At 38.6% G+C, this 22835-nt stretch overlaps 1 protein-coding gene across 5 annotated transcripts in view; it reads left to right on the top strand.

Annotated features, from left to right (window-relative positions):
* The window catches only part of PDE5A (phosphodiesterase 5A), a 172657-nt gene extending 150756 nt beyond the window's left edge, over positions 1-21901 (top strand). For all 5 annotated transcript variants that reach the window (XM_082389639.1, XM_082389635.1, XM_082389637.1 and 2 more), the window contains exons 15-21: positions 4392-4479; positions 8198-8298; positions 9991-10068; positions 11942-12005; positions 17331-17405; positions 18731-18814; positions 20947-21901. In XM_082389639.1, the coding sequence (XP_082245765.1) occupies positions 4392-4479; positions 8198-8298; positions 9991-10068; positions 11942-12005; positions 17331-17405; positions 18731-18814; positions 20947-21084 (628 nt within the window). In that variant the 3' untranslated portion in view covers positions 21085-21901. The remainder of the gene's footprint in view (positions 1-4391; positions 4480-8197; positions 8299-9990; positions 10069-11941; positions 12006-17330; positions 17406-18730; positions 18815-20946) is intronic.
* The last annotated feature ends 934 nt before the right edge of the window (positions 21902-22835 follow it).

Raw genomic sequence — 22835 nt, 5'->3', positions numbered from 1 at the left:
CCTTGGGCAAGTCATTTAAACTCTCTCTGTTTCCTTCTCTGTATAGTAGAATAATGACAGTGCCTGTCTCACAGGGTTTCTTATAAGGATTAAGGAGTATAAGTAGATGTAAAGTGCTTGGAACAGTACCTGGCACAGACTACATACTCAACACGTTTTAGCTATTTTCACAGGGGGATACTGTTAAGGACAGATAGGAGTTGAAGATCTTGCTTTTTTTTTTCCCAGGGAGGGACAGGGAGTAGCAAAGAGACTATGCCTGGTAGCAGCTAGGAGCTGTGGAACAAAGAAGAGATTGTCTATTGTTGATGTGAAAAAAAGACAATCAGCAGAGTCAAGGAGGTCTAAGAACTGGGGTCACAAGGTCAAATGAATCATCAACTTGAATATCTGTGGTCACAGAGAATAGGAACATAAAATAACCCCTGACTCATAGAAGGCATTAGTGATGATTTGGATAGAAATTGTGAAGTTAAGAATTAAACGGGTTGGGACTTCCCTGGTGGCGCAGTGGTCGGGAATCCGCCTGCCAATGCAGGGGACACGGGTTCGATCCCTGGTCCAGGAAGATCCCACGTGCCACGGAGCAACTAAGCCACAACTACTGAGCCCGCATGCTGCAACTACTGAAGCCCATGCACCTAGAGCCCCTGCTCTGCAACAAGAGAAGCCACTGCAATGAGAAGCAACAAAGAGTAGCCCCCGCTCACTGCAACTAGAGAAAAGCCCGTGTGCAGCAACAAAGACCCAATGCAGCCAAAAAATAATAAAAAAAATTTTTTTAATGCCAAATTTAAAAATAAACAAATAAATTACCAAAAAAAAAAAAAAAAAGAAGAATTAAATGGGTTGACATGGGTCGCTAAGAGATTTGAGCCCAGAGCAATATATATGGATGAGAAGCCAGATTAAGGACGGTTGTTAGAATCAGTGAAAAGGAGTACTGTGCTGGGGTGGCTGTTTTTCTCACAGAACTTTCATTTTCTGTTGATTTCCAAGGCTCTGTACTTCGGAGACATTGGTTTGATTTCTGCATTGGCATCCTTATGCCACTCTCAGAGATGGACCAACAACTGCAGGACAAGAGGAGACGCAGGGAGGGCATGCTAGCCCGTGACTGCTCACTGACGTGTGGGAATAACCCAGCAGCGGGAGTGGTTTAATGGGTCCTTGTGACACACCCTCAAATAAAGAGGCAACGTAGCCTTGTGTTGGAAAGAGTAAAAAGTAGCAGGATATAGAATGCATTGGTTTCCATGAATATCTTGGTAAATGGGAAATTTGTCACCCTTTCATTGATTCATAAATCCATATTTTTAGAATGTAAGTAAAGGCAAACACATAATTTGCATTCATCTATCTCACAAGCCAAGAATTTTCTCTAATGTGAAACCGTCCTTTCGGCATTGTCTAAAAATGTGATGTGCGTTCGAAGTTTTAAACATGTTTGTGTTATATCCCCCTAATCGCATTTCTAGTCCAGCTTCTAACTGGGCCGGTGAGTGGATACTGCGTGCAGGGTGCTGTGGGTCACAAGCCAGTGTGATGCAGCGGAAAGGATGCGTGTGAATCCCGGCTCTGCCTTTTCTGTTGACCTTGAACAAGTTAGATAATCTCTCTGAACCTTTGGTCATCTAAAAAACAAATGCTAAAATGCCAGTTTTAGAGGTCTCAGCCTGGGTCACCCAGGAGGCACAGCCTGAGACAAAAGCTGGCGTGCATATAGCTGATTAGCGCGTGTGATCCCAGGGAGCAGGAATGCAGGCCTGGGAGTGGGAAACAGAGAAGAAAGGGAAAGCCAGGAGAAGGACGAGGTATCCAGCTGTCCACCCATACAGGCAGCTGGTGCTCAGTCCCACCAGGTGCTTTTGAGAAGTCTTACGACATGAGACCCAGAACTGTTCGCAAAAGGACAGAGACTGTAGGGGGAGGGGGCAGCTCCACAGGCTTCCCCACCCCACTGGTCACAGGGGACCTCCAGAGGCCTTAACTCCTCACACTCCAGGCTGAGCAAGCGTGAGTGCAGAGAGCCCTCCTGTGGGCAGAAGTGAGAGGTATTCTCGGCGGGCCAGGGCAGGCGCCTTCTGATGGGCTCCTCGTGCAGTTCGTTAAAGCAGGCGTGAAGCTGGACACTACATCAATGGCTGCAGTATGAGGTGGGACCGAGGGTTCTGATGTGGTGAGCTGAAGTGTCCTCTAGAGGATTATTGCAAAAATTAAATATAAACTACTTAGCACAGTGCTGGACATGGTATAGGCTCTCAGTAAATAGTAATAGGTAGATTCGTTTTCCCTAATGATAACAAACTCAAAAGGAATACAGTCTAACAGGGTAATAGACTTATAAACACCTAGCAGAATAAAACTGATACTAAACTAATACTGGATGTGCTTGGATTCCTCATATAAACGAAAATAACAGATACTCTAGAAGCTTTTCCTTTTCTAAGTGAAGGGAATGAGGAAGGCGGTAGCTGTACTGAAGTTGACTTGAGCTTATGCAGTCTGAGTGATGAGAAAATGCTATTGCCAAAATAGAGACTATAGAATACAGGCAGGATTTGGAGGGAGATCATCGATTCTGTTTATGCTAGGCCCTCTCTTATTCCGGGCCATCTCCCCGGAGCACCTCATCTACTCCTGTGGCTTGGATTTATGTCCAAGCATGTTGATGTGATCCACATCTCTCTCTCCAGCCCAGACCCGAGTTCAGACCTTTATACCTATTTGGTTGTACGTCAGGCACCTTAAAATTCATAGATCCAACACTCAACTAGTCCATCTTCCCCTCCTTCACCCCCCATCTCTAATCATCTTCTCCCTTTTTTCCTATGTCAGAAATGACAAAGCAGAAGCTTAGCCTCCATACTTTCCCCCTTCATCTCCCGCATCCCCACTAGCTCCCAACATCAGGATTCATTGCCAACTCCTAACTAATCTACCCCCTAAACAGCTCTTTTTATTTGGGATTCTACCACTCTAATCCAGGCTGTCTCTTACCAGCGTTACTAGAACAGTTTCCCACTAGTCTCCTAACTAAATCCTAGTAGTCTCCATGCATCTCCAGTCTTGGTTCCAGCAAATTTATCTTTTCTTACAAATCTGCTCATTTCAGTCCATCCATTGTCTTCCCACTGTCCAGTGATAAGCACAGTATCTGACCCATGGTACAACTCACTAAATACGGAAGGAACAAAGAAGACAAGGCACGAGTTCACTTGGGAAAGGTTACAACAACAACAAAACATGGCAGTTTGGAAGTCAGCAATGTCGGTGGTGGGTTAAACACTAGGAGTAGATGAGATCACCCATTCTCTTTATTTTCGTTTTACTGTTTTTGTTTTCCCTTAAGCTTCTCTCACTCCAACTCATTTTTTTTCCTGTGTTACATTTGTTGTCTTGGGTAGCTTCTCTATCTTCAACAAATTAAATGCAAAGTAAAATAATGATTCTTGTACTAGTACAGAGGAATAACAAATCAACTGTATTATCTAACACTTGTATCGTGCTTTACAATTCATAAAGCCCTGTCCTATTAATTCAAGAAACAGAGACTTTCAGAACTATAACTTTTTGTCTGAGTGGAAATGGTGCTTTATGTTCACATGTGAAGGGTCATGAGAAGTAGGAGGTGGAGGACTCTGCTTGCAATGCTTTAGAACTTGATGTGTGACTCTGTTACGTATAATGAATTGACTATAATATTCCTCCCCTCACTTCACTCAGCCAAACGGTCTTTACTGTTTCCCCCAAGTTCATTTTAGAGCACCGCCAGGATGTCCTGCATTGAAATAACCTGGATCCCACCTGGGGAGCTTTTTCTGACTCAGCTGTCTCCTTCCTTCCTCCAGAAGGGGATGTGCACCCTCTGGCCCCCATTTCCTTGCCTCTCGTCACTCACACCTCAGCTAATTCCACCTCAGTTGACTCTTTTCTTATATACAGGCACACATAGGGATGCTGACCTTCAGCCTTATTTCAGAAGAAAGGCTTGCATGGAAATTTATTTCAGATTTTAAATTAATTGCACTTTTGAAATTGAAAAATATTATTGGCACAGCTATTTCAGAGATTTTTTTCATGTGTAGAGAAGGTAATCCTTTGTCCTTATTCCTTCTACTATTTTAATAAATATTAAAACCAATGAAATTGTTCATCCTTTGAACCGGCAGCAGTTAACATTGGTATTTGAAAACAATTTGACTCTTTATATGTATTTCCCAGAGATTCCCTCACTCTTCTTAGCAAAAGGAGAGAAAATTGTTAGCCGGATTAATTTTTGTGCAGTAGCCTCTTTTTCAGTTAACCAATAAGAAGAAGAAATTGATAACTGATATACTGGGGAAACTGATACTTTTTTTAAACTTGTTTCCTTTCTTCAACAAACCCAGAAGTGAACACCCACTTGCTCAGCTCTACTGCCATTCCATCATGGAACATCATCACTTTGACCAGTGCCTGATGATCCTCAACAGTCCTGTAAGTACCTAATTTATGGCTGCAGAATGTTAACAGAGAGCTTTATAAATTCAGTTTTATTTTTAAGTTTTGGATTTATTCCCAGTAACATAAATTCTTGAGCATGCTTTATTCCTTTTTGGGTAAGAAAGGCAAAGCCAAAACATTTGAGATCTTCGCAGCCTCACTTCTCTAGAAACCAAAACTGTCTAAATGCTGCCTGAAAAGGGAAAACTGGTTACTCACCTCCATTTGGTTATTCCACATTAGAAACAAACAAAACTGGTATTTTATGGCTCTCAGTTCTGTTTTTGTTTTTGTTTTTGTCAAATGAAGTGGTTTATACTACTCTCAAAGGTTTTCTTTCCTAAAGCAATACCTTTTCCTCTTTTTATGGAAACCTTTGACCACTAATAAACATTTTCATTAAGGAAGAAAGCTATTCAACAATTTGGCTAAATGAATATTTATCAATGTAAGAAAGCATATAATAATGTTACTCTAGTCATATTTATGTTAAGGAAAATAAGGTTAAAATGATATATGCCAAAATGTTCACAACGGCTGTCTTTGTCTAGTTAAACTATTAATCCTTTTTTTATTTTCTGATTTTGATTTGTTGTTCATTATTCACATTACCCATTGTATGCGTGTATTACCTTTATAATAAGAAAACAGTGAAAGTTGTAGGCAATTACGTTGAACAAGCACAAACGCATGGTATATAATTTTAAAGCAATTTTACCTCCATCTCTTTACATTTGCCCAGTGGCACTAGTTCTTCCCTGAGCCCTAGAAAACGCAGGCGGCCCATGACTTTTGTGGTCACTCTTTGATAAGTTTTACCCTCTAGTTACTACTTCACGTCCTAAAATATAGCATACAGTTCTCAATTTAGAAACCAAAATGTGCAGCCCTATGTAGTAGTCCAGATTTGGGGCTCGATTTAAAGTCTCAGGTTCTCTCTTCCCACCCTGGTTGGCTCCTTTCGTCCCTCCCTCATGTTTCTTCTGACTCCTTCCTCACCCCCAAACCCCCATGTCCCTTCCTACCCCTCCAGACTTGGAGAATAGGAAACAAGAGGGGTAAGAACATTCTCAACAGACTGGTAGTGTGATGAGTGTCCCCTGTTTGTGCCTGGTAGGTGTTTAAGCCAAGTTCTTTTCTTACGAGTAATTCCGTGATCCTGGCCGAGCGCCTTAACTGTGGGGCTTTTCCACTGATGTCGCCTTAATATGAGTGATCATCTCTGTGCAGTTTATCACCTTATGGCTCCTTCCTCAGCTCCTGGAACTCTGATTGTTGGCTTTCAGCTCCTTTCTGCTAAGGTTCTTTTGCCTTCTTTGTGGTCCTCTTGAAGAGGACAGGACTTAAACCAACCCCATGCCTCCAAAACTCAGAGAAGGCAGGCCGTCCTGTAGGGTAGCAACCTCTCCTTCACTGCTCCATCAGAGCACCTAGCCCTAGCCAGCCTGTGTCTTGCCTTGTAGATTTTCCAGACAGGAATCAGACACAAGGGTACTGGAGCCCACCCCACCCAGCAAACTCCAGCAGGCATACGCAGCGACTTCAAGCTGCTCTCTCTTACTTGAGTGAAGGGGAACGCAGTCGCACCTGTTGGTGCGGGTGAAGGGATAAGAGTTATGTGGCCAGTTTGGGCACCTCCTTATAAATTCTGCACATGCTGTAGTACAGACTGCTACAGATGTGACTGTTTAACGTGAATTAGTTGATGTATGATTGGGAGGTAGGGGAATGATGTCAGTAAAATGTATAAGTTGTACTGTTTCATGAACAAGTTTTCTTGGGTAAGGTGCCAGAATTATGGGAGTTGAATTTTGACCTTCAGCAAGGAAGGAAGAAGCCCTCTGCTTGGCTCCTGCACGAGCAACCCTTTCGGTTCTGTTTTAGGAATATTGAAAATGGGCGCTTAGCCCTGAGGCGCTCTCCCTCGCCTTGGGCTGCTCTGGGCCCACGGGAAGGAGGTTGCTCTTCCTTCAGCACCTCCCTTAATACAGCCCCATTGTCTGCGCGATCCAGTTCCCCCTGTGCCGCCTCTGGGCCTCCACAAACCACCATTTCCACTCAGCTGCTTCTGTGCTGCTTTAATGTCCTCAGAGGCAGCCTCCAGACTTGCTAGCCTGGCCTGTCCAGGTTACCTCCAGAGGTACCAGTTCTTGATTTGGTTTGTGCTCTGGTTATAAAGTTACATAGGCTTTGAGTGGTCTGCCCCCCACACTGTTTCTCCCAAAAACCATGTTATTTTTAGTGTGTGGTTCTTCCGAACTGAGACTTCTCAGGAATGTGTGTGTCGAGTTGTAGCAGCAACATCTGTACCTTCATTGGAATTTGCTGTCTTTGCCCTTCAGCTCAAACTTCATTTTAATATCGTATTTAGTTTTAAAGAAAATATGCTAACCTTTTTAAAAAAAACCCATATTCTACAGTATGCCTATCACAGCTCTCTCTGTTATTAGGTAACATAAAACTTATGTAAGATAGTATTACTTAACATAAAAGGAATCTGGTTATATCTATGGCTGGCCTCACATTATAAGGCCCATCTATATATTCTGTCTTTGTAAGCACCAATACACAAGAATTTATAGCCTTTGTTTTTGGAAGGGAAAATAAAAATACAATACCAAAAGACATTTCTACTTTTCCACTTGAAATAGTTTTGTCTTAAAATAAATAAAAGTATCAGAATATAGTTTTGTTTTGCCCAGAATCTAAAGTGGCTTAATATTTAAAAATAAGGTTTCTTGTGTAATCACAGATTCATTAATTAGACGTATACCACAATTTCAGCATCAGTTATCCTCTAACCAATGTTTGAACCTGGCTCAGCAGTTTCCTTTCTTCAGAACAAATCCTTTACCTCCAGACCCTATTTCTAAGCTTCTGGGTTTTTTTTCTCAGCCCTGAGGTTTAGGAAGCATATCTGACTCAAATTACAGATGTTGTTTTGAGTATATTCTGGGTACCCAAGGTGTGTTTTACTTAGTTCAAGATTAGAGAGTCACTGTGCTTTAAATTACAGGCAAGAAATAAAAAATGGTTACATAGCAAAAACTTTAGATAACTTGCACATGGATTAGCCACCTTTGAAATATTCCTTATAGATGTTTCAGCTCTTGCTTTCTTTATACCACCAGTAAGCACATCATTGCTCACACCCTCTACCCATCTGTATTGGCATGTTCCTGAGGAATACACACTGTTCTCAATATGAAGTTAAAATTATATAAATCTGCACCAGAAATGTTATTGGATTTATTACAGAAGCCATAGAGAAATGATTTTTTAAATAATCAATTGTTTACAATTTCCTCACTCTGTTCTTCACATCTATTAATACAGTTTTTGATTTTTCAAAGTTTTACTTGTTCTCAGATCATAGCAGTTAGCCTGCCCAAAGGAAAAAAGGTATATAGTTATTAGGTTTGGGGCCTGGACTAAAGCCTAAGGAGTAGAAGAGTTGGAGAAACATGCATACTTTGGCCCATGAACCATCATGAAGCTGTTTCTTCTTGTATGACAAGGTGATGGGGGTGGGTGCATAGAGGGGAAACATTATTTCACGGTATTTACTTTATGTAAGCAGGTGTCCTCTATCTTCCTGAGTTCAGAATACTAGGCATGTGTTTAAGAGATGTGACTATTTTTTTCAGATTTTGTTCTTATCAGCAGCTTCTCCAGGTGGAATGCTAATGATGGTTTTCTTTTTTTTATAAAGGGCAATCAGATTCTCAGTGGCCTCTCCATTGAAGAATATAAGACCACGCTGAAAATAATCAAGCAAGCTATTTTAGCTACAGACCTAGCACTGTACATTAAGTAAGTTTTAAGAAGTATGTTGATAAATAGGTCTTGGATGTGTTTGCATTGTTTCAAACTTTAAAAATCCACATTGGGATATTTTTAGATTATAAGGACAGATGTCCTGGCAAAGCTGTCTATCAAACTATGGAGCAGTTTCTCAAAGGAAGCCAGGAAAGTCTACTCCTTCTGCTTACTTAATGCTATAGAAATGACAGAATACAGAGTTATTTCTGATGTTTGTCTCTGAAATAATGCGCAAAGCAAATAACCATCTCAAGGTCATTCCAAGCTAGGTTGGCCAACCTAAAGGTTATACAGGCCATTTGCTTTTCCTCCTTTCCTTCTCTCCCCCAACTTCTGACCATTTCACAATTCCTTTATACTGTCATCCAAGCTTACGTGGGCTGGAAAAGGAGCTGAGTGCCAGACAAGTAAATTTTGTTTCTTTTTATTGGATTTTGGCAAAAGAAGGATATTAATGCAGAACTTTAATGAAGTTAATGATTCAAAAATTAAAGTATGCATTAGAGTGTATTAGGGATGTAGGTATGTTTGCATCATTAAACTGCCTTTCTAAAAGCAAGGAAAGACGTTGCTGCCTTTGGGCAAGCATTCGTTTCCCACACAGAGACTGAGGTCTTTGCTGCGCGTTTGGGAGCGAGGGGAGTCCGGCAGTCACACTCAAGGGATTTCCCAGGAACACAGGCCTCACTCCCCCTGTACGAGGATGTGCATTATGGTTTTAGCCACTCTTTTGAGAAGTAAAAACAAAAAGAAGAGACACACAAAACCACATACCAGATATCCACTGCTGTGCATCTGAAAGTAACTACATCTCAAAGAGTCTGTTTCCTTGGATTTTGGAGCACTTTAAAGTTAATTAGGGTAAAAGAAAATATAGTAAATTTCAGTGTATTCAAAATGATTGCAGAATAAAGATGATCAAATTACCGAGAATTTGAAAAATACCTGTAACCACAAAGACTTCCCGACCTTTCTAGGCCACATGGGTCTCCCCTCTGAACCCTTCTGAAACCTCTTTTCGTTTTTGGTACTTAGTCATAGACGGGCAGTTTTGTTACGTAAGTTTCTCTTATGTTTGTGTCTTTGACTAGATTTTAAACACTGTGAAAGGAACTCATGTCTAATAATTTCCCAAGATGCCCAACAATGTTGAGCACATAGAGGTATTCACTATACAGTGAATGAATATTAGTTTATACTTTACTTGGTCATTCTTTGCTTCAGAAGGACTTCACAACTTTATAGTGACAGAGTAATTATTATGAACATTTTTTACCCTATACCATAATATATGTGAATGAGGTATATAAAATAAACTGAAAGCATATAGATCTTATTATGCCATACACAAAATTTCTTAAATCATTCTTGGCATCAGACTTTTAACTCATACTGGTTCATTTTCTTAAAATCATGTTCAGGAATTGAAATTTCCATTACTTGTGATTCGTAGTTAAAAACGAGGTGAGATTTTAATGTTTCAACCAAAGAATATGGTGGAAGAGAAGAAGGTAAGGTATTTAAGATTTTTAAATGATGATTTTTATATTGGATTCTAAGATGAGAAAAAACCATTTGAGATTTTTTTCCCCCAAAATTTTACTCCATGAGTCTTTCTAGACCAAAGGGATAAGAGCTTGGGGGACTCATCATAACTACGAAATATTTTTCTTTATTTTAAAGGAGGAGAGGAGAATTTTTTGAACTTATAAGAAAAAATCAATTCAACTTGGAAGATCCTCATCAAAAGGAATTGTTTTTGTAAGTAGGATTACTATCCTTAAAGCTGAAGTTTTGCTACCTAATGAATTTTATTGCAATTATTTGTTACAATGTGATGATCTTAGAGGCTGTCAGAATTCTTGAGTGTTGTACAAAAATGAATATTTACTTGAAAAGAAATGCATTTGCACATTCAAGTGAATGAATCACTTTTGTCCTAGAAGGACCTTTAAAATGTGGTGGAGTATCAGTACCAGGCTATAGAGTTCCCTTGTTCATACTCACAATTCTTTGGAATTGAAGACCTGAAAATAGCATCCTAAAGAATGTAGGAGCGAGAACATGGCTGTGAAGTGTTTACTTCTCTTACGTGACAGCTGAGTAGCGCTGTCAGAACTTCAGGGTTTCTGTTTTTCCTCACCTGTTCCTCTGTCCCTCCCTCCCATCCTTTGCTATTACTATCACTGCCTTTGTCATGATAAGAACTGGATCAATAAAAAAGAGCTAAGTGTCAATAATAAAGAAAAGACAGAGGTAGTAATACTAAGGATAGTGCTCTATTACAATTTTATAACCAACATTTCTTTAAATAGATTGGTATTACTTCACATGCAAACAAAGATGCAAATTACAAGGAAACATACAAATGCCCAGCTGTCTGTTCTCTATAGCCATGCTTCACCTAAGAGTCTCAACATGTTTTTAGAACGGTGCCTTAGAAAAGTACAGACACGCTACTGTGATTCGTGAACAGTTTTTCTCAATGACAAAAGTGGAATCTGACCACAATTCCAAGTCTGTGCCACAGTTTTCACTGCTCCACTCTCCTAACTTCTGACCTCTCGGCAGACAAGCACTCAGGACGTCTAGCGCTTGCGTTGCCTCTTCCACTCTTCACAGTCCAGATTGTAGTTAAGCTCACACAGGGGCATAGTCTTCTTTGGGGGAGGCAGTTTGTATTGGCAAGTATATTGAAATCCTTCATGATTAAAGATTTCTCTGGTGCACTCATGACTTGCGAGAGAGTTGGTATAAGAGATAGAATTAGAGGCAGAAAACCATTTTCTTTGTGGCCTAATATGGTTAGGGAGAACGTACTTTTAGGTTGGGTTTCCCTAGAGGGACAAGTGATACAGTCCTTTACCTTGAGTGCTTCTATATGACAGTGATGGCCTTTTTGCCTATGTCTTCAAACAAATTAAAAGGATTAGATGGCAGGTATTTGGACCTGACATGAGAAAACACTGCACTAAAGAGAGACTATTTCCATACAGTAGTTTTATATAGTATTGAGTTCTAGAGCGTCTTGTCACAGACTCCAGACTCCAGCATGGTTTTCAACTTCTCTAACAAGCGAAGGAATAAACAGCATCATCCTTTCATTTCCCTCTTTTCTCCAGCAGATACTGTTCAATAATTCAAAGGCTTTTCACATAGGAGTCACTACATGTGTTGAGTGAATTAGAATGACCCACCATAGTTCTTGCTGTCACGGAACTTTTATCAGTAGGACAGCTGAAGTTATCCTTTAATGGTTAATTATTAGTAATCAATGTGTTTTCATCATACTGTCACTTAGACTGGAAGACCAAAGTAAAAAAAAAAAAAAATAATAGCAGGCAAGCTTTTGCTCAAAGGTTAATAATTTCTCTCCTGCTGCTAATCTGGAGATAAATGAGGCAGTGTGAAGGCAAATTCCAGTAGTTCACTGGATAACCAAAACAATGACACTGTGATATCAATGTATCAGCCCTGCTTGTATGTAAATTCTATTTCTGTTTCTTTAGTCTATAAACTGCCATCCTCATAGTTTAGAGGGTTTTAATTTAACTTTTTTATTAGTAACTATTTACTAGGGTTTATATTCACATAAAAGTAAACAGGAGTATTGGGCTTCTTTTTCCCTTAACAGAGCGATGCTGATGACAGCTTGTGATCTTTCTGCAATTACAAAACCCTGGCCTATCCAACAACGGGTATGTTGCTTAGTGACGATAAAAGTAATCATTAACAAGTCAAAATAAGAAAAATCTTTACTCTTAAATGTAGTTTTTGAAGTATTTGGGGAACTTTTTATCTAAATTTTAAGTAGTATTAAAAGCTGATAATTGGACATAAACAGGTTTTCTTTTTTGGAGGACTCGTTAGCACTTAATAATATTTGTAAGATATATTAAGAAAGAAAGCATCTATATTAACACAGCAACACCTAGCTGTTGATAAAGTTTAATTCCAATACTACTGCTGGCTTAGTTGGGGATTTTTTTTTAACACATCCCTTTAATAATATTAAAGTTTAGAAGAAGCAAACTTAATTTTCTTACAGTTAGCGTATTAGGCTATACCTCAACTCTAAATAGGCATTAACAGGTAGAACTTAAACATTTCTGGTGCTTAGAAGTATAGGACGTGTTGATATAAGATGTCAGGAAGGATCTGATCAGGGCCTGTGGCTAGGAGGCTAGAAGTACATCCTCTCTCTAGATAAGTAACTGCTGTAACATCTTGCAGAGGCAATAAAGGCCCTAAGCTAGAAGAAGGGGTGGGTGTATATGCAGTGATGTGTATATTGTGGTTCTGTTTTCTGAGATTACACCTTGAACCCTAAATGTACTACCTGAGATTACTGGCCGCACTGTTGGTCACAGCTCTGGGCTGCACAGTCACGGAGCCCACTAATGACAGGCTCATCTCATGAAACAAGTGCTGAGAAAACAGTATCGGGAGCGCACACTCCAATGTGCCAAACCTGACGTGCCACAAGCACTCATGAAATGTCTTTACAGACCTTCCTGCTCCATAGTAAATAAGACTATATGCCCATTTCCAAACAGGAAAGAGAATGGAAGAGGGAAGAATTTGTCTTTTCATTTACTCTTTCTTTTTTCTGAATCAAACCCTGAAAAAGTACAGCAGTGAAGTTGGGGTCCAGACATAAAAAGCAACACTATAAAGCCTCTATAATTAAAACAGTTTGGTATTGGTGTCAGACCAGTGGAACATAATAGAACATTGAGAATTGCATAGAATGTTTAATATATAATAAAGATAGCATTTCAAATAACTGGGGGGAAAATAGACTTTACTAAATCATGTTAGGATGATTTTCCCATCTTCCATAGTTGGATGGCAAAAGACGAAATTGGATCTATTCTGCATACTTAAATTCCAAATGGGGCATAGAGTTCAGTGTAGAGAATTAAACCATACAAGTACTAAATAAAAACATTTGTGGATTCTTTTATAAACAAGGAGTGAGAAAAGTTTCCTAACCATGGTTCAACATGCAGAATCAATAAAGGAAAAGATTGACAAATTTGATTACAAGAAAATTAAAAAATTAAGAAAATTTTTTGCATGGCAAGGACACTATAAGAAAGACAATGAAAAACAGGTAAAAATATTTGCAACTTTTATCTGATAGATAGTTAATATCCCTAATATTAAAGAACTTCTTAAAAATAGGGAAGAAAAAGACCAACAACCCTACCGGAAAATGGGCCAAAGATTTGAACAAAAAGTTGATAGAAAAAGGAATGTGAATGGCTCTTACTCATTTGAAAAGGTTCTCAGAACCTCAATCATAAGAAAAGATGCAAGTTAAAACTACACTGACACATGGAACTTCCCTGGCAGTCCAGTGGTTAAGATTCCGTGCTTCCACTGCAGAGGGCAGGGGTTCATCCCTGGTCAGGGAACTAAGATCCTGCATGCCACGAGGCATGGCCTTAAAAAAACAAACAAACAAAAAACAAAACAAAACAAAACAAAACAAACAAAACACAAAACAAACAAAAACTACACTGACACAAAAGAACTTGTACAGAATCTCATTACAATAACAGCGTTACTCCTAATAGTCAGAAACTAGAAACAATCCAGAAGTCTCTCAACGGGAGCGTGGATAAATGTATTGTAGTACACTACTCCTTCACACAGTGGAGTACTGCTCAACAGTGAAAAGAAACTGAAACTGATACAGGCAACTACATGGATTAGTCTCATCAACACTAAACTGAGCAAAAGAAGCCAGATACAAAAGAATACTGTGATGTCATTTATGTGGTGTTCTAGAAGAGGCAAAACTAATTGATAGGATAGCGGTTGGGTGGGGAGGGAGGGAAGAAGGTGCAGGGATTCACTGTGAAAGGGCCTGAGGGCACCTTCAGGGTGACAGAAATATTCTATTTCTTGGATGGGGTGTGTGTTACCTAGTTACATGCTTTTATTAATATACTGAACTGTATACCCGTGGTCTATGCAATTCACAGTATGTAAATTCTACTTCATTTAAAAAAAGCACTGAGACACCATTTCTCAATTGTCCGATTGGCAAACACCCAAAGGTTTCACCACATACTCTGTTGGGGAAGCTGTGGGAAAAAAAGGAATGCAAAATACTATAACCCTTTGGAAGTATATGAATACACAAATTCATTTACCATTACTCCTAAGAATGTTATCCCAAAATGTACTGGCAAGAATATAAAAAGACATTTACACAAGCCTATTCATTTTAGTGCTATTTGTAATAGCAAACACTGGAAATAACCCAAATGTTCATTAATAGGTTACTGACTGAATAAATTATAGTACATTTACATGATGAATCCTTTGCAACAGCAAAAAGAAATGAGGATTCTCTATATACTACTAGGGAGTGATTACAAAGATATATTATAAGTAAAAAAAAATTAAAAAAAAATAAAAGCAAAGCAGAGAAAAATGGGTATGGTATCCTACCATTTATCTGAGAAGGGGATGAAATAATATATGTACATATTTGCTTATATTTTAAAAAAACAGAAGGATTAATCACAAAAAAGTTAATTATTTCCCTCAGGGGAAGGGAATAAGATAGAGGGAACAGAGATATAAGCTAGAGTTGCTTGCATGCACTTGTTTTGTAGATTTAATTTACGAACCATGTAAATTGTTCTTATAGTTATAAAATAAATTGAATTTTTTAAAAATCACTTAACCTTGAAAGTAAAATGAAACAAAATGATTTTGGTTGCAGAACCACACTGAGAGGGACTGTTTTATTCCAAGTGACATTAAAACAGTAATTTGACCATATAACTCTGGCGAGATGTACACTGAGAACAAAAAGAACTCCAAGAAAAAGAAACCTTTAAAACTGTTTTTAATCATATTAGTGGCAATTTTGTATAGATATTCAGTCACCATTGTGGGTGATGTGGGATAAAAGCAAATGAAAAATTAGATTGGTGTTGTTGAGAAGTAGGATTTTCAGCATGAGTGGAAAGATAAAGATCTAAGGTGGATAAGGTTTTGCAGAAATCCTGTAGTCCTGAATTTGAATAGGAAATACTGTATGAACTTACGTTGTATCTTAGCTCCATCCATTAAAAGGGCTTAAAAATAATGATCACCCTGGTAGTAATGAATGAACCTAGTGCCCAGATTGAGGTTTCCAAATACCTCAGTTTAAAGGAATTAGGGCTCCACGATGAAATGGCTGATTGCGGTTCCAAAGCAGGCAATGTACAAGATGAGCCTAGAACATCTTGTTATAGCAGAAAGCGAGGAAGCTATCAAAGACTGATGAAGCCATGTCGAAAGAACAAAGAAGCCAACTTAATATGCTCTCAGCTGGCCAAAATGGAACAATGTCTGAGTGTCAGTGAGGACTGAAATACATTATAATGTTTAAATCCAAGAGTTCAAAATAATAATAAAAATAATAAAACAAAACCTTCCATAGTCATCTTTGGTGGATGCTTGAGAACCAAGTTATTTTTTTTTTCATAGTAACTAAAGCAGAGAAAATCAAGTATTTCTCGTGCTTTATTTATACAAATTGTACTTTAGGGCAGGGGTCCCCAACCCTCGGGCCAAGGACTGGTACCGGTCCATGGCCTGTTAGGAACAGGGCCGCACAGCAGGAGGTGGGCGGTGGGCGAGCAAGCGAGCAAAGCTTCATCTGTATTTACAGCCGCTCCCCATCACTCCCATTACTGCCTGAGCTCTGCCTCCTGTCCGATCAGCAGCGGCATTAGAGTCTCACAGGAGCGAGAACCCTACTACGTTCTGCACATGCAAGGGATCAAGGTTGCGCGTTCCTTATGAGACTGTAATGCCTGATGATCCGAGGTGGAGCTGAGGTGTTGCTAGCGCTGGCGAGTAGCTGCAAATACAGATTATCATTAGCAGAGAGGTGTGACTGCACAGAGACCATGATAAATCAATTGCTTGCAGACTCGTATCAGAACCCTATCAGTGAGTGGCAAGTGAAAACAAGCTCAGGGCTCCCACTGATTCTGCTTTATGGTGAGTTGTATAATTATTTCATTATATATTACAATGTAATAATAATAGAAATAAAGTGCACAATAAATGTAATGCACTTGAATCATCCTGAAACCATCCCCCCCGACCCTGGTCCGTGGAAAAATTGTCTTCCATGAAACTGGTCCCTGGTGCCAAAAAGGTTGGGGACCGCTGCTTTAGGGTAACTAAATAATTGATGTGGGGAACTTTATTTTATTTCAGCTATAAAGGAAAAAGGAATGATTGCTTTGCATATTACATTTTTGCAGCCTCTTAATTAGTGAATCTAGACAGAGATCATGAAGGGTTGTTAATCTCACAGAGAGAGGCAACCAGGCATTATACAGCCCTTGAGAGAAGTACAGGGCACTGCCTGTGAAAGAGTTGTGGCAAAAAAAAAAAAATTTTCAAGTCTAAATCTAATCAAGTGTCTAGATCTCATTACTGGTGTATGGAAATACAGGGTACAGAGAAAACATTAAATTTCATCATGGGAACACAATCAACAAAATCCAGACAGTGGAAAACTGCAGGATAAACAACCCAGTTTATTCAACAACAACCAAAATTATAAGGACTATTTTTAAAAAGGGAAGAGAAGGAACTGGTAGATTAAAAGAAACCTAAAAGGCGTATCAATCAGTCTCAGTATATGGACCTATTTGATACTGTGTTTTACACAGCACCTCATACAACAGATGCTTAATAAATATATCGTTGATTATGCATACAGATGGGCACACGGTACTTTTTTTCCACTGATTGCTGAAGTTGAAATAATGTTGCTTTTTTCTGTGTAATTATAGAAGATTACAAACTCTAGCCTTTGTGATTAGGTACACATTAAAACAAATAAAATTTCTATTAGTTGTTACTGCTTTATTCTAATTTTACTGATGTGGTTGAAAGCTACAGCTTTGATAGATTTTATTATCTTCATTGAAAGTCTCTGTTTTACAGAGTAATATGCTTTTATTTACCCAAACTTAGTCTGTTATTGATTTCAGATAGCAGAACTTGTTGCCACTGAATTTTTTGACCAAGGAGACAGAGAGAGAAAAGAACTCAACATAGAGCCTGCTGTAAGTATGAGACCTTTCTGGTAGGAATTATTCATATACATTTTTTATGGTAGACTCTTTTTATGCTTCTATGAGATCTTAGGAACAGAATTTCTCATTATTTTTAAAAACTTTTCTTACTAGAAGATTATACATGTTTGCTACAGAAAATAAGCAAATAACAAGTCATCATATTGTACCTATATTTTGTAATTTACTTTTTCCATTTAAATATCATAAGCCACTTTTCATTCTAACAGATGCTCTCTTATATATCATATATAATGGTTACATGAAATAGATGTAACCATAATTTACTTTTTGGTACAATGTTTGCAGAGTTCACTATTACAAACAGCACTTTGATAAACATCTTTGTTGCTAAACATCTGTGGGCCATTTTTCATTACCTTGTTAGGATAAATTCCAGAATTGCTGTGTTGTAGGGCACACAGATTCTAAAGATTTTTTGATACATACTGCCTTTTTTGTATAGTGTAGGGAATCTCGAATACAAGAAGATTCTTCTTAAACCATTGGAGAAGTTTTTCCCAGAAATGAAGCATAGAGTCTTTTTTTTCAATTCAAATGAACATTTATTGAGCCCACATTAAATGGGACATGGTTACGAGATGCCCCTCCTCCGTCTGTGTACCATTCCTTCCACCCTGCTTTTTTATCCTCCCCTGGGTACATCCTATGTCTCATTAGTCTTTTGCAGTTATTCAGTCTCCTACTATTCCTACTATGTAGTAGTGGGCTTGTTCAGAAGCTCAGAATCTTCTCAGAAAATGGTGGGTGGCAGAGTGATGGTCGCAGCTAATGGAGAATTTGCTTCATTTTAAACAAGCACTGAGACAGGCTCTTTGCTCCCCATGGAGGTGCTGGGCTTGTCCGCTGCACCAGTCATGAGCTCCTGGGAATAAGCAGCAGTGACATCTGCATAATCTTCACTCAAAAAGCTCTCTGTGTCAACTGAATTGTAATCAACTGTGGCCTCAGTGGCTTTTTCCACAAAGCTGAGAGTGTTTGATGCCACATCAGTAGACAGTTTGAAAGCATGTGTGTTCTCCAAATACATGTCAGCAGTGGACTCTAGGTCAGTGCTTGACTGTAGGTCAGCAGTTGAGTCTAGGTCAGTAATCAATTCTGGGGGTCATGTGGGGAAAGTCACAGCCGGGGCGAACATGGGAGAGAGGACCAGGGCCTTCCTGAGTGTGGTAAGAAGGCAGGTAGGCAGGTATCTAGCATTCCTCAGCTAACCCAGTGATTCATCTTTTTAGAGCCAACTTGCATTGTGTTCTTTAAGTAAATGCAGATCTGTGTGTGTCTGTTTCTGTTTTCAGGACCTAATGAACAGGGAGAAGAAAAACAAAATCCCAAGTATGCAAGTTGGATTCATAGATGCCATCTGCTTGCAACTGTATGAGGTATTTATTATGAAAACTACTAGACTTGCTAAACTTTGACCATGTTATGAATTAAAACCTAAAGTAAATTGAAGCGACTAACACCAGGCGTATATTTTTTGCGTCTTAATCAACAAACTAGAAATAAAATTATCAGGATTATTTCTTTTGCTCATGAACATGCTGTTTGTACTGAATAAGGAACACATTTTATATTTACTGTTTCTCAAAAATGTTAATTCATTAATGTATAACTACCTAGTGAGTGCCTACCATGTGCTGGGCTCCAGCAAATTCGTGTAGGGAATGCTAAGAAAAATCACGTGCCAGTGCTACCCTCAAGGAGGTATACTGTGCATACTCTATGTTCTTTTTAAGAGCATATTCTTTTTAAGTCTGACTTTTGGCCTAAATAAGGAAAAATAGTTATCTAACTTTTTCTCATTGTCATAGTGTGGCTTAAGAAAATTTTTATGACGATTAAAAGAAGGCGGCTAGAAGAATATTGCAGGTTCCCATTTCCATATGCCTGTTGGCTTGGGGTTTTGTTTTGGGTTTTTTTTTTGCTTATTTATTTATTTTTTTGGTAAAGATATTCTCCCTAAAACATCCAGTTTACTAGTTTAGATGTTCATGCCCCAAATATAGAAAGTAGATGCTATCCTTGTCTTTAGAAGTTTAAACAGGAAACTGTCTTAAATTTTAAGTATTTGGGAAAAGAACATTTATCATGGAGTAATCATAGACTGTCAAGACCAGAAGAAACCCTAGAAATCTTCTAATCCAGACATTTCACAGATTCCGTCACTGAATCTGTAAAAAGTCCAACTTCCAGGGAGATGAAATGTTTGTCCCAAACAGGTAGTTAGTGGGAGAACTGTATTTAGAATCCAGTTCTCAGCCTGAGTCCAGGGTTCTAGCCAGTGGATAAATTTAAGAAAGAAGCTGTGGCTGAGGAGGGAAGGACAGGAGAGACAGCAAAAGAAAACAGGACAGAAGAACATTGGGTGTCAGGCCTCTGCACCACTGTCTCCCCACCTTTCTCGGCAATCTGTGCAGAAGTGTGTTCAGAGCAGTGTCTCCAACATCCCTGAATATCTCATTCTTTCCATAACAGATGCTTTTCTTGTGGATTGGATTAATAGTTCCTCAGTTGTAGACACTAATGTCTCTCTTGATTTTTTTTTCCCATGCCTGTAAATATAGTCAAACTAACAGTCAAATCACCCATTATAGATTTCATCCTTCTACATTTCCTATTTGTGCAAGGATTCATTTTATTTGACTCTCCTGTTGAATTCTATTTGATACAGACATGCATTTTTACCATTATTACAGAAGTAATATGTTGTTATAGAAAAATCAGAATACAAAGAAGCAAAAAGATAAAATCACTTATAATTCTACTACTCTGAGATAACCACGGTTATCTCCTTTCAGTGCACATGCTTTATGACATTTTCATATATTTTTCATTTAACAAAAATTGCTCTTTGCGATCCATAATATAAGATACATCTTTCTGTTTCAAATGTGTTTCTATGACATTTTTAATGGCTGCAAAATAGTAACACGATATTCCTAACCCCGTTGTTGGGTATTTAAGTCATTTTCAATGTTTGTCTATTACAAAGAAATCTGCAGTGAACATACTTGTAGCTAAATATTTATGGCACTGTAGTTGGTAAATAATAATGTTTAGTTATATTAAACATATACATATAGTTATAAATTAATGTTTATTATAATTTTGGATAAAAATCTACTTAAGTACATTGAATAAAGTCATTTTACAGAAAAACAGAAAAACTAAGCAGCTCTCAAGGCAGTCAACACTTAGGGAGAACCATTTGCACTACATAAAAGCAAATGGATTATTTCTCTGCAAAGCCGATTCCACACAGATCTGTCTCCATAGCTCAATAATGTTATTTTGGGATGTGTGTGTCTGCTGTCTCTCTCTCAGCATGTACTCCGTCTGTATAGCTTAAGAGGAATCGTTCATAAATGATCTGTGCTCACACAGTCTGTGAGAATCCCAACAGTGGGCCTGCTTATGAAGTGAGTGTACAATGTGGCCCTTTGCGTCAGGCCTGGGAGAGGGCTTATTTCCTAGCTGCCATCTAGTTGTTGGCTTTCTTTTCTTTCTTTAGGCCCTGACCCATGTATCGGAGGACTGTTTCCCTTTGCTGGATGGCTGCAGAAAGAACAGGCAAAAATGGCAGGCTCTTGCAGAACAGCAGGAGAAGACACTGATTAATGGGGAAAGCAGCCAGGCCAAGCGGAACTGAGTGGCCTATTCATGCAGAGTTGAAGTTTACAGATGGTGTATTCTGCAGTATGCCTAGTTTTGCTATACACTGTACAGATTTGGTGTATACTTTGCCACTGCTGTATTTTTATTTTTGCACAACTTTTGACAACACAGCATGAAATGTTTTTAGAGGACTATTGCATATTTTCTGTATATTTGTTTTATGCCACTGAACTGAGATTATCAATGACACCTACTCTTAGCACATGGATACGAGCTCTGTTTGTTTGTGATATTTTGTGTACTGCGAGGTACAAGTTGCATTCTTGCACTGAGGCTGGTTTTTTGGTTTTTTCTTGCTGGGGATTTTAAATAATTGGTTTTGTGTTTTCTGAATTACCAATCTTTCAAGAATGTTTGGAATCGTTTTTCTTAAAAACAGGCTAGGAGCAAAGTGAATATATTCTGTGACATTTAAAACCTTCATAGAATAGAGAAAAATGTTGGCTGAGTGGATTTTAAGAGGAATGGGGTATATTTGTCAACACTGTATTACCTTAACAAAAAAAGTTAAAACTTTAAACAAATGGAAAGTACTATAAGGTAGTACTGTAAAGAAAAGGCATTATTTAATTATTTTGCTTTTTTTGTTGTTAGAGAACAGGCAGGAGAGAAATTTCTCATTTCAGTGCAATAAATCTATCCAAAGGCTACCCATAAACTCACTTTGATCTAACCTACCTGATGGAAAGCAGGGGAAACCTTGGGAGAAGATCCAGTCACTGACTTTACTGAGGGATGAGTGTGATGCAGAAATGGAACAGCCAAGGATGGCTGCCAGTGAAGAGGACGTTCTGCTGGAAGACACTCCTGACAGTCAGTGAGTGTTCTGAATCCTGAACTTCCTTTTGTAAATAACTTCCTTATCGTTCACCTTATAAGCCACAGCTTGTAAGTCAACACTTTAAGACTCAACAGGAGAGCGAGAAAAAGTGATCATGGGAGCACTGGCCTGAAGTGAGAGATGACTGTATAGGATAAGAGGGTACAAAATGAATCATATTTTTTTTCTGTTTGTTAAATGGAGTACAGAGAAAAGTACAAACAGCAAAGGGCTATCCTTGATATTAGGGTCAAAAATTAAATCGAGGGAACAATATGGTAAGAAACCTCAAGCTTGAGTAAACTTAGCAGTATTGAGTTTGTGACTGAGAAACTGCCATATTTTGGTTTACAGGACTAGTCAACCCAGAATCACAGAAGTTTGGGTATGCACCCTGAACACTGGCCCTGAGTTGTAGTTAGTGGTATCTACTTCTCACAGCTTTTAGTACATTTAGAAAATGTTAACACTTTCTTAGAATTTGAGCCCATTTAATTGTATTCCCACTGTACATGTGTGCCCCTAAAGACACTTCTATTACATATTGGAGAAGTAGATAATGAACTGAGAACCTAGTTCAGGAAAAGAAAATCTGCTCTAAATATGCAATAATGTTTGTGGGCAAGAGTAGGAAGAGAGGTATTTGTTTGATCTGTTCACCCACTGCCCCACCCCTGAATAAAGTTTCTGAGTTTCTATAACTAGTTTGTATAGAAAAGCTCTTGGGGATATGATAATGCAGCATTCTCAAAGACTTTTCATTAAAACAAACATGTTTTGCATTCATAACCATTTGTTCCCTAAACTACCTAAAATTCAACATATTCATTAAGTTTTTAAAATTCTGAGTGTGTATATGTATCTTGACATAAAGTGGCTTTATTCTTACCCTTCAGGTTTTAAAA

The sequence above is a fragment of the Balaenoptera borealis genome (assembly GCF_965194805.1).
Source record: "Balaenoptera borealis genome assembly, chromosome: 4".
Taxonomy (NCBI): Eukaryota; Metazoa; Chordata; class Mammalia; order Artiodactyla; family Balaenopteridae; genus Balaenoptera; species Balaenoptera borealis.
The sequence above is the reverse complement of the archived record's forward strand: the minus strand, read 5'-3'. Positions and strand labels throughout refer to the sequence as shown.